General features: G+C 40.4%; 2 protein-coding genes across 7 annotated transcripts in view; one reads left to right on the plus strand and one right to left on the minus strand.

Moving 5' to 3' along the window:
* The window catches only part of EIF5B (eukaryotic translation initiation factor 5B), a 35647-nt gene extending 34301 nt beyond the window's left edge, over positions 1-1346 (plus strand). For all 3 annotated transcript variants that reach the window (XM_088160024.1, XM_088160025.1, XM_014892917.2), the window contains one exon: positions 565-1346. In XM_088160024.1, the coding sequence (XP_088016150.1) occupies positions 565-672 (108 nt within the window). In that variant the 3' untranslated portion in view covers positions 673-1346. The remainder of the gene's footprint in view (positions 1-564) is intronic.
* Positions 1347-4368: 3022 nt separating this feature from the next.
* REV1 (REV1 DNA directed polymerase) overlaps positions 4369-12465 on the minus strand; it is a 55638-nt gene continuing 47541 nt past the window's right edge. For all 4 annotated transcript variants that reach the window (XM_014892905.2, XM_014892897.2, XM_088160022.1 and 1 more), the window contains 5 exons: positions 8863-8971; positions 7600-7811; positions 7274-7433; positions 6312-6414; positions 4369-4789 (listed from right to left, as the gene is read on the minus strand). In XM_014892905.2, the coding sequence (XP_014748391.1) occupies positions 4678-4789; positions 6312-6414; positions 7274-7433; positions 7600-7811; positions 8863-8971 (696 nt within the window). In that variant the 3' untranslated portion in view covers positions 4369-4677. The remainder of the gene's footprint in view (positions 4790-6311; positions 6415-7273; positions 7434-7599; positions 7812-8862; positions 8972-12465) is intronic.

Here is a 12465-nt window from a genome sequence, read left to right on the forward strand (position 1 = left end):
TTTGTACACAGAGCTCAGCAGTCCCCCACAATAAATAGCACAATAAATAGCAATCCTCCAGTTGCTCTGACTGTGGGACACCGGGCTTGAATGAGGAGATGATCCCTTTACTCCATCTTCTGCTGTTGGAAATGAAACCACAGCTCTCCACCTTCCCAACTGCTTTAGTCAGCATCCATGTCATAGGATACCTCCTGCTACACACGTGCCAGGGGAGTGTACCCACAAATGAAGGGCGAGTAGAGCCTGGGATAGGGACAGGGTGGGGTTGCTGGTCCTGTAGGCCCTGGTGGAAGTAGATGTCTCCAGTTCGTGCTTCACTGCAATAAGCTGTGGGATGGTCTGTCCAACTGCAGCCCCTCTAGACCAGATAAGGGACATGGTGTGAGGAGAAATGAAGGGCAACAAATAGGATGGTCATTCAGCTGATCAGTAGTAAAGTGGGGCTTAGAATGAGTTTACCTGGTGTGCAGACTGCCCTTTCTTCAGAGTAACTGTTTCCTATGTGCTGAAAGTGCCTTTAATTCCTGTGTGTTTCTGACGGGTTTGCCTCGTGTGTTACAGATCAGCCGTCAGTCCATCGATGCTCTGAAGGACTGGTTCAGGGATGAGATGCAGAAGTCTGACTGGCAGCTTATAGTAGAACTGAAGAAAGTGTTTGAAATCATCTAGATAACTTTTACAGCAATGGGCAAGCAGGAATAAATGCACTCTTCCTGTTCTAAAAAAGTTACCAACAAAGTCCTATATTGAAGACAGTGTTGGATATATGTTTGGGAGGAAAATATGTGGATAAAATGTTTTCCATGAGAAACCAAGAAATTTACACTGGTTTGACAGTGGTCAATTTACATGTTCCCATGGTTCCAATGTGCCTGTTCACTTCTCCTACTACCCCTCCTAATACTGGCTGCTGTTTTAAAGTTTGCCCTTCCTTCTCTTACACCTTCCTTCCACCCTTTTCCCCTCTTCTCTCCAAAATAAAATAAATTGAATTTTTATTACAGAACTAAAGCTCTTTCACTTTTATACTGACGAGAGCAGTACTGCAGTATTTGATTAAACAAGCTTCTGCAGCCTTTGATTCTTGGGACATTTTTGATGTAAGAAATACTTCTTTATTTATGCATACCTCTTTCCTTGACTTTCTTTTCCAACATTCTTCTGCTTTGTGCCTATAGATTTTTTTTTTTAATAGAAAATTAGGCAATTGGAGATCTCTGTATTTGCTTTGTGTGAAACAATGTTGTAAAGCATAGCTGCCCACCTTCTACTGCTTGTACAGTTCATGGAAGTCAACCTGTAATCATAATGCAGAGCCACAAATAAAGGAGATGGACATAGTAGACCATTTGTTTAACAGTTTGCTTCAGTAATTAAAGTTTTGCTTCATGGAAAGGCCAGGCAGGGGCCCTCTTGCCTCCCTCTGCTTGGCAAAAGGGTGGAGGCTGTTGCCTCAAAGGCGTTTCCTCCTCTGAATGCACTGCCAGTGTGCTCAAGGTGGTGATGTCAGCGTTCCCGAGGCACGGGAGGGGCAGGTCAGGTGTTTAGCCCGGCACAACTCCCGGAGGAGGTCAGAGCTGGCATCTCTTCTCCAGCTGCTGCTCAGGGCTGTGAGCACCTGCACAGCCGGCCCGGAGCTGTGACTGGATGCTGCATCACAGCTGTGGAGTCATCTGACAGCGTGGGACTGAACCAGCTCCAGCGTGGATGTTTGTGATGAGCAGGAGTCAGTCTGTTATCCCAGCATTTTCCTACCCCCCATTCCCCTCTGCTTCCCTCCCTGGGATAACAGTTTGATGTGTTCTTACTGATGCTGGCTCTGGGTAACTCACAGCTCATGCTGACGGGAGCAAAATAAACTCTTCTAAAGCACAAGCTGAAACAAAATCAAAGATCATTTATGCAGCTGAGATTTTTAGCATTTAAGATACTTGCAAGAGTTTAACATGCAACATGCAATTTGATCAGATTTCTTCTGTCACTTGGATTACTTTTTTTGTTGGAAAAATCTGAATGTTCTGATTGAGACTATGTGGACTCCATTACAAAGGAACACTTTCCTTTGCAAATGGAATTTAACTTTCTGGATTTTTTTGTTAAACTTGCCATTGAAAAGGACCTTTTCACTATGGTTGGTGTGTGGTGCAACTTCCCATCCGTGGCTGAATGATCAGAGGGAGAAGACTGCATTTAATTGTTACAATTTTCTTTTGCAAACTATGCAATCATGAAAACTACACTAATAAAAAGTTCTTAAGAACACAGATGTCAGAGAGTGTGGTCAACGTATTCTTGTTTCCTCAAATGTTTAAGGGTGTTCTTCCCATAGGTGAAAACTCCAGGAACCAGGCAGGCTCGTTGTGGAACTTAAAATAGCTTGATCGTTAATGAACGCTGAGTCCTTTTAAAGATGCCGATTTTACCCCTGTCTGAGCACCAGTTCCAAAACCAGGGCTGTACCTGAAACCTGACTGGTAAAATACCTGCTTGAGTTTCAGCAATACCCGCCTTGATGTGAGCAGTTGATGTGCTGGTTTTTCTAAACCAAGGTGAAGAGAAAAGGCAGCTTCAAAAGTGGGAACTGAAGGGGCTCCAAAATAAACTAATGGCATCTTAAGATATCTTGATTCAGACCATGTCCATCTCTCTCTAGACACCAATCAATGACTGGATGTAAGTGCAGGAGCCCCATCAGGTGTTTATTCACATGGATCAGACACCCTCAGCCTTGTCACAGTCCCCGTTGTCTCAGCCCGCCTTGTGCTGTGGGAGAAGCGCCATTACTCTCTTTGGGCAGCACTGGGGCTGTGTTTGAGAGTCGCTCTGTCTCTCTTCTACTGAGGGGCCCAGCACTGCAGGTGCCTCTCACCAGTGCTAAGCAGGGGGAACAAGCTCCTGCCTTGATCCTGGGGAATCTTCCTTGTGCAGGTTGGCAGCTGCCTGTGCTGTGCCAAGCAGCCCCCAGGCCTTACTGAGAGCTGGTCCCTCCCTGGGAGCAGAACCTGGCAACTCTGTGCTGAACTTCACGAGGTTCCCAGAACCTGCTGGATCGCTGGGAGCAGCACCCCTCAGCCTCTGTCATCACAAACGTGCTCACACTGCACCACCCTGTCACCCATATCCTTTACAAAGGTGATGTATAGCACTGGACCTGGTACTGGTTCTAGGGGCCACTTGGGCCTGGCCCCTAACAGGACTTTATACCACTGACCACCACACTCAGAGCCTGCCTGCCCAGGTTTCAATAAACTTTATTAGCTTGTCCTCAAGGATGACAGGAGATTTAATAATAAGCCTTACTGAAGTCAAGGGAAGTGACATTTCCTGCCCTTCCCTCATCTGTCGCCTGGCTGTAGAGGTTGGTACCTCTCCCAGTGTCTGGTATGAGAAAGTCAAGGTCACAGTCTGAAGCTAAAACCCTGCTGCCACTGCTGTAAGCAGTGTTCTCTGCCCCAGCTGTACTGCTAGCTGCTCTCATGCAGCAGCTCCTGCCCTGTGCTAGGCAAGGTGCTTCTGTTTAAGCTAGTGGTGCAAATACTGCTCCAGGGTTAGCTCCAGCTTGCATTCCTGCTCTCAGTTCTAAGCCCACCATTAATGTGGGATAATTCTCACCTCCCCCCATCATTTCTTCAGAAAAGATTTTTCTTACCAACTTGGTTTTTGTCGAGTGTTCTCCATTCTTGTACTTGGCCCAATATTTTGAACAACTGTGCGAGGCTGCTGCACACCTGCAAAAAGCAAACTTACCTGACACATGAAGTGCAGGGATGCAAGCACACCCCCCAAGCAGGGACACAGCAGTGGGATGGTTTATTTTGTCTCTGCTACTCCCTACAACCTATTTTGTTAGGCTGCACGAAGGAAATGCTGGGCAGAACAGTGGTGTTTTACACGTGGCTCCATCAGCAGTAGAAGCAATGCAGAGATGGATGCAGGCTTGACCGACGCTCCGTGGTGGCTACTCCCCCCTTCTTTACAGTGCTACTTTGGGGTGACTTGCCTTCCTCCAGAAGCAGTAAGAGGTGATGAGATGCCAAGGTCAGGCAGCACCCAGGTTTCAGCTGCCGTCCTGTGTACTTCAGCTGGGCCACCCTGGCTTGAATCTTTCAGCTGGGCCACCCTGGCTTGAATCTTTGAAGGACGAAACTGAAAATGAACTAATATTCTTCCCTCAGCTTAAAATCTGTTATAAAGTTAGTGGAAAAGAAAAAAAAAAGGCCAGGTGCCTGTACAGCAGCCTCCTCCATGAGTTGAGGAAGTGCCACTGTGTAAAACTTAGTGAAAGGAATCAAAGCTGCAGCTTTAGTAAAAGGGGTTCACTATATTCAAACTAAAGCATCACAAAATAGAATCAGTACAAAAATATACATACAGTTCTTTATTAAACAACTGTAAACACTTCACTGTAAAAATCCATAAAACTTTATAAACAAACATTTTGTAAATAGATTCTATACTACAATAAAAGAATTTTAACACAATTATTTACATGCAATACTGACAAATTTGGCACTTTCTGAAAAGAAATGTACAAAACACTTTGTTGTTTAAAAAGAAATTTGAAATTATAAAAACTCAGGGCATTACTATCATGCACTTTGCAAATACCTCACAAGCACTTATGGCACAGCTAGCAGAAAGCTCCAGGCTTTCATCAAGCTCTTTACTACAAGTTCAGATAACTTTTAATGTGCTTCCATAAGTTTGTTGTAAAACTACCTGAACATTGTCAAGAATGAAGTCAAATGCCATATTCCAAACTGATTCCACAGATGACTGCATTAACCTGAAGGGGAAAAGGAAGAAGAGGCTGAAAATTACAATTACAGAACCAGTCCTTTTTACAATCACTTTTGGTCTTCACACTGGAAAACAAGATTCCAGCAGTTCCCCATGAATGGAATTTTGATTCAGTCCTGGTAAAGCCCTCCCTCTCTACATAAGCACACCAAGCCTTACTTAATGGCACAAATTCCTGGTGTGAAAAGTGTCACAGCAGCTTGTGAATGCTGGCATCTGGCAGTGGTGTGAGCCTGTGAATTCAGTGGTGGGTGACATTCTGCCAATGGCAAGCTTCTGAAGCCTGATCTTTACTTCCTCATCCCAAGATAGAGATGCTATTTCTCTATTTCAAACAAATGCCAAATGCAATCCACACATTTAAATAACAGGGTTTGGAGCACTCTCTTATTTTTTACATCTTCATTTTTAAAAATATTTATTGCTCAAACCAAAATCCACAGAGAATTATGAGCTCCCCTATGATGTGAGTTACTCTTATGATCAGCAGCTACAAGAAGCGAATGAAGGAACTGCCCAAGGAAAACAAAGCAGCTCTGCACTCTCAGCCTCCCTTCTAGACCCCTGCATTGCAGGAGAGCAGGGGTTCCTACACTCAGAGCTTCAGAGGGTGTAACATCAGTCTCACACAGGTAAGTGTGAACCCTCTGGAGAGACACACTGCCATCAGTGCAGATCCCACACACAGGGACCAGGAATGGGACATTCTGAAGAGTTAGTTTTATAAAGAATTTACTATATAGATTTCATGAAACAGTTCATTGCATTGGGTATTTTGCATTTTCTAAGGCCAAAGATATCCCATAATACAAAAGCCAAGTGAACTTTCTACACTTCTGTAGTATTTTTGGTGTTGATTCATTTTGTGAAACGTATTTTGCAGATCTAAAACAAGAAAGCTGAGGTCCACGGTTACGCTTTAGTTAGTAAACAAGTCAATAAATGGATTAAAACCTCAAACTCACAGGAATAGGAGCACAGTAACAAAGTAACAGGAATGGGTTTAAGGGCTGGGGGTGAGACAGAATCTGGATACAGTAAGACAATGAAATCAGGTCTAAGATGCCATGAATAAATGAACAAAAAGAGGATGAAGAAAAGGGACAATGCTGATGAAAACTATAATCTTTGTCTAGAAATTGTTGTCCAGAGAAGCTCTGGATTCCCCATCCCTGAAGTGTTCAAGGCCAGGCTGGATAGAGCTCTGAGCAACCTGCTCTAGTGGAAGGAGTCCCTGCCCATGGCAGGGAGGTTGGACCTGGGTGATCTTTAGGGTCCCTTTCAACCCAAACCATTCTGTGATTCTATGAAATACTAATAAATATTACTCTTAATTTTTCACAAATTACCTATTTTACCTCCAACTCCTTCCCTTAAAACCAGTTTTTAAGTTTAAAAACACTCATCAGTGGAATGTCTAATGGGTTAATGGGCTCACTATGCAGCATCTAGTGTATGAATTCTAACAAAAATAGTCTAAAGTTCAAAAACACTAGCAATTAAGTTACCTTTTCATGTACTTAACAACCAGATCTAACTTTTCCAAGTCTTTTTCTTCTATGAGATCAGTACAATATTTCACAACCTGTAGAATGTCTTCTTCCATAGGATCTGTAATAAATTAAAAAAAAAATTAAAAATGAGATATTTTCTCTAAGTAACTTATAATCACAGAATAATGGGAATAACAAGAGAAAGAAATTCTGCAGTGTCAGCATATCAGGGGCCAACCTGACAATTTCTGTATTCTCACACATCTTTCTGACATCAGAAGCTGTGCATGTAACAGGACTGCAGGGTCCTGAAATAACTGTCTTGTAGACCTCTTTCTTTTTTTTCAGTAACAACAACTGACAGCAAAGCTAGCAGTAACCAAAGGGAAAAAGAGACTGGGATTAGAATGCAATGGCTGTTCTGAAACTCTTAGGAAAATAATAATGTAGGAAGGTCAAATTTCCCAAGGTTTTAAGAAGTTGCTATGTTTGACCTAATTCAAATCACAATTTAGCAAGAGTATCACAACTGCACAGTTTTTTTTTTATCTACAGTTCTTTCCAGCGTTTATTTTGACAAAAACCCAAGCCCTGCAGTCCCTTGCCTCTGAGATCTTAATAGAAGAAAATGAATTCTTTTTCAAGAACTTTCATCTCAGTGGTTACAATATGTTTGAATAATAGAGTAAACCTCAGACACAAATAACATCAAGACATAGGACAATGGCCAGACACATGCTTTGAAGAGGAAGCATGTTAATTTTCATGATGTTAAGCAAGACACAGGAGCTGGCAAAGCCACAGAGCAGCAACTAGTAGAAAGAATCAAGTTCTTCCAGGACTGCCAAGGAAGACTTCAAGAGTACTGTGAAAAATAAGCAGCAAAAGGAAGAGCGAAGGAGAAAGGAAGTACAAAAAGCCACTCAAAGTTTTCTTTGTGATGCATTGCAAGATAATCCCACTGGGACATCCTTCACCTGAGATAGTTGTGATCCACTCTTTTAACAACGTCTTCACATCGTTGAATTCCACAGCTCCAGCGAGGTTTGGGGCTTGTGGCCTGAACAAGCCTGGCTGCTGCTCCATCTGCAGAGCTGATGGGCCTGAAGAATCCGAAGTTGATGGAACTGCTTCTGCCTGTTCCAAACATAGAAGTGGATAATGCTCAGTCTGACAAATATGGGAACACCATACACATACAGAGCTAAGTGTCAATGAAGAATCCAGTAAAGAAAAATAGCAACATGAACCCAATCTAAAGAAGCAGACCCAGCCTTACCAAAGCTGTTTGTGTTAAAAGTACCTGAGCAGCTGTTCCTTCTTGTTTCAAGAAGCCATCTATTAGCTTCTGTGGGCTTCCAGATGTAGCTGGCATGTTTTTTGCAGGACTACCAATAAGTTTGTTTTTCAAAGGACTCTGAATCTTTTTCACAGGACTGACTGTATTTTTTTTCCGTATTTTCTTCTTATTTTTTATAGTTGTATGCTTCAGGTGTAGGCAAGGATTTTTTGACACTGAAAAACATAGGAATAGTCAGTGGTTGATACATTTAAAATTTAATACTTTTCCACTAAAAGGGGGACTCTGTATCTCCCATAAAAATCTAATGATCATTTGGGAAAACACAGCCTAGATAAAGCAACTTTAACAAAGGCACCATTCCAGATCCTGGCAAGTTTTTAAGTATTTGAAAAGCACTGTTAGACTTCCAGTGTATGCAAAGGATACTCAGCTATTCATAAGTTTTTTAATGGGAGCATTTCAGTACTTGAATATAAGCAGCTGGTGAAATCTGAATCTATTGGACAAATTGCCTCACCTCAGTCAGAGCACTGTGCTATCAGCAAAGCCAGCAGTGTTAAGGCCCCCACAATGCTTTTATCACAGTTTATGAAGGAAATCACTCTCATTCCATCATTCTAACACATCTGCATTAGTCCACTGGCTATGAAATCAGGGTGTGATTGTAATTACAATGCCATGTTTAACTGGCAATCAAGCCAATAACGTTTATAACCTATCTTTATGACAAAGCATGTTCACAGGGAATTAGTCTTATTTTCTTTCTACTGATTACAAAATGGAGACCTGGATGATCAGCTCCGGGTAAACCCAGCTGACTATCAGACATACAGTGAGATGCAGTGTATCTTTCTCTAGCTGCCCCAAAGCCCTGCCAAGTGCTATAGATTTCAGGGAACCATGAGAATGCTCCCTGAACAGAGTTTAACCAACTTAAGAAGGTGCAATACTTTAAATCACAAGACACATCAAGTTTGGATTCCATTAGGCAAACATATGGATGTGGGTAAGTTTAGTGCCACAGTCCCCATGAACTGAATTAATTACCCATTTGAGTAAAGCTGGGCACCTGTCTGCAAACTGAAACCACAGCTGGTTGTAACAGAACAGTCTGTCAAAAATAAATATAGAAATTCAATTGAACACAGCATCTTCAGAGAAGCTTTGGTTGTATTTTCAAGTTTGTTACTTAGGGTTGCAGAGCTGTTTGGAGAGCAAACAACTCCTATACCAGAAGACTTCAGCACAGCTACATATTCTCACCTAAAGTGTTAACAGGCTGCTGCTCTAATTGCTTCTGCCTTTGATCATATGCATCTCTCAGCTCTGCTTGCAACTCAGCAGGTAGTGCAGCAAAAACCTCGGGGTCCACCTGAACAGTAACAAAAGATACATTTGATTATTGTAGCAGTGACCAGCACCATTTGCTTCCTTTTAAGTCACTCATATGAGAAAGGTGTTTACATTGTATGCCATGCAAAAATAAAGGAGATATAACTGAAACACTATAAAACACATTGTACATTTTCTTTGTATATTTTAGTTTGTAAAACCAACAAAATGTACATTTAATATTACTCTAATTATTTATTAAAATTACTATTATGAGCATATAATGCACTAACCATCTTTACTCACCTACTGATACCCAGTACTGCTGCATTAAGAGCAGGATTTAGCCTAACCCAGAGAGTACTCCCTTCAAATTTCAAAAGGCAGACATTGTGACCACCAGACTTTTGTTCCTCCTTTTCTTTTGATACTTCTATTTCCTGCAAGTTGCTATATAACTCAGACTTTTCTTGGAAATGGTCTCAGTTCTCTAAGGACAGGAAAAGCCAAGTCCAGCTATGTCATATTTTGAAGTAGCACAAAAGGGTTTAATTCTCTTTCTCCCAGAGTTGTCCACCCCTTGCTTGACTGATAAAAGCACAGTCCCTTGCAACTGTTCCAGGAACTTGGATTCTAGACAGGAAATAATTTGATGGCAATTGGCAGACATACTCATAGGACAAAAATAAAATTTCTTGTCTTATCAAATATATTTCTCATTGCATATCTGAAGTGGCATATCAGTGACAGACATCTTGTATTTGGAGTTTCCCATTATAACATGCTCTTACAGGTTAAAATTCATCAATTTAGCACAAGTTTGTTCCTTTTTCAGAACTCCATGAGTCAACACAAATTTTTCACCACACAGAATATGCACTAATTAAAGGAGGAAACAGGAACAGCTCTGACCCTAATACCATATACAATGTGCAGAACAAAGCACTAGAGTGGAATGCAGCCAATTACATCACGTGTGTAAGTTATCTTTTTAAATACAAATTTTACTTAATGAAACTTTTTAAAAAAGGTAAGTGATCTCTGGAAAAGCATTCGAGAGTCAAGGATTTGGAATGCTCTGAGCTGACACTGTTTTTTGTATACACCACTTAATCCATGTAAAATAATGCAGTATGTGAACTGGGTGCATTTTTGTTATTCCCCCATCACTACTCTCTCAGAGTGTAACATGGAAAAATTCAACTAGAGGAGCCATCAGTTGAATTCACATGCATTCTCCCATATAACTGGAGTTTCAGATAACTGACAATATCCTAACATTGTGATACAGGTATCTGAAAGCTTACACCTTATGGAGAATCTTGGTTTTATAAAGTCATGGATGATCTCAGCATACAGCTATCAGTATTTCTGATGTGCTTATATCAATTTCCTTAGGAGGATTCTATACCACGTGAAGACACTGTAAGGAAGAGACGAAAACTCGCCACCACTAATTAACATCATTATTACAAATGTCATTAATTTCTAGGCATCTGTAATCTTTACCTTTTGCATCCTACACTTCTGCAGGATTCAGGCTACAGAGACATACTGCTTCTCTAAATTTCACGATTTAGACTTCAGCAACTGATAGAAAAGGAATGCAACCTATCTAGATTCCCTTCACAGGAGAATTTTACCTAGCAAAGGAAATCTGCCACGTTTTCTAATGAATAAATCACTACCAGCCAATTAGCTTTGCACCTGATCATAAAAACTCAGCTGAGACAAAAGGAATGAAGACCTGAAAAACAAACCTTATTAAGCTATAAAAGATGGCAGGGCATAATTTACATCTGATGTAGATAAAGTACTCATTTTGGAGTGGCTGGCAGTATTTCTATACCTGAAACCTGTTACTACTCATTTCACTGGTTCATGGGCCATGAGGTAGATTTAAATGTTTCTGTGTAGTCATAGCATATACACAACCACAAAGACTTTAAGAGAAAAAATGTGTCAAACTATATTTAGAGTAAAGAGGGTGTTTTTGAATTAAGTTCATGTTTGATTTTAACACGGAAAAAAAATCCTTCTGTATTAATGAACTGGGTTTAGCTTTCCTCCCCACCCCCCAAGCCTACAGGAAGCTTTTCAACCATACTATTTGAGGTATTAAACTTGAACCTAACTCAGAAAATGAAAATTGTAAATATTAGTCCTCTTTTTGCTAATAATGAATGGCTTTCAGGAGAAAATTTGGACTATGAGCATAAGGCACTCTCAAATACGTAGTATGGATATACACAACAAATAAATAGGAAATACTCAATTCTTTTTGTACTACATCTTCAAACAAAAAGGCTGCTCTAAGTTGCATTTTTGGATCAAGTAAGTGGGTCACAAAAATTAGTAGATAGAGGGACAGAAAATCCAGTGCAAAAAACTACTGCAAACTAGATCCTTTTAAAAAAACTTCAAAAAGTAATGCTGTTAAAAAAAATAACAATCAATTCTCAACTACCTAATTAATAGACAGATAAAGCATAAACAAACTGACAGGAATTTTTATGGAAAGCCATATGCAGTTACCATTTACCCTGAAAAACAGCACTGAGTGGCAAGCCAAGTGTGGAGGGGTGTACTTCAGAGCACAGCCTAATTTAACACACATCTTGCTTATGGACAGATGTAACTACAAAATTTAAAACAGCTGGGGCAGAGAGAACTCAGATATTATTTGAATACTAATCCATTGGGGAAACCTAACTTTGCAGTTCAAGAATAAAAACTGGCACAACTGTTTCTGAACCAATGAACTAGAATCAAGGTGAGGAAACTTTAGTAAAAGAATAGACTACACATCTTTTAAAATAACAATTATGCATTAACTATTTAGTGGAATTTCTACATTATTTTCTCTGGATTTTTTGTCAGCTAAGAAACATTATGCATTAGAAATTGTAACAAATCTATAAATGTGATTAAGTGGTATTACTTCATTTGAGAACAGCAAAGGTGCGATGAAACAGAAAAATAAAAAAAATGCTCCATTTTAAATGATGCAATGCAAGATAGTGTGTCTTTAGGTAATCCAATCTTTGATTTTTAATTTTTTTTTTCTTTTAATTTTTACACTACATTTTTCCAGCACCTTCTTGGACTGAAGAGCAGAATAACAGCAGGAGCATCCTTACTGTTCCCTGCTGCCCTTTCAGGTCCCTATTTTGACAATCATCTTTGTTCTTTTCTCATCCTGGACATGCTATATATGAGTCCATTTAAAAACTATGGAGACATGCACAACCTTTAGCCATGACTGCCCTTCTCTCAGGAATGGGATACAAACAACCACATCTACAGAAGAAGCCAGCAGAGGTTGGCTTTACCCCATCAGAATACACACTTAAACAGAGTCTCCTGTGACTTAGCTAAGCAGATTTTAGGACTGCTTCAGACTTATGGTTCAGTGTAACTCAGCTGCAATGCAGAAAAAAGGCTATTTACAGACTGGATTGAAAAGCAGACCATATATGAGGGGGTTTTACACTAAACAACAACAAAAACATAGACAGACTGATGATATAATCT

Source organism: Sturnus vulgaris, chromosome 2 (genome assembly GCF_052056855.1).
Source record: "Sturnus vulgaris isolate bStuVul1 chromosome 2, bStuVul1.hap1, whole genome shotgun sequence".
Lineage (NCBI taxonomy): Eukaryota > Metazoa > Chordata > Aves > Passeriformes > Sturnidae > Sturnus > Sturnus vulgaris.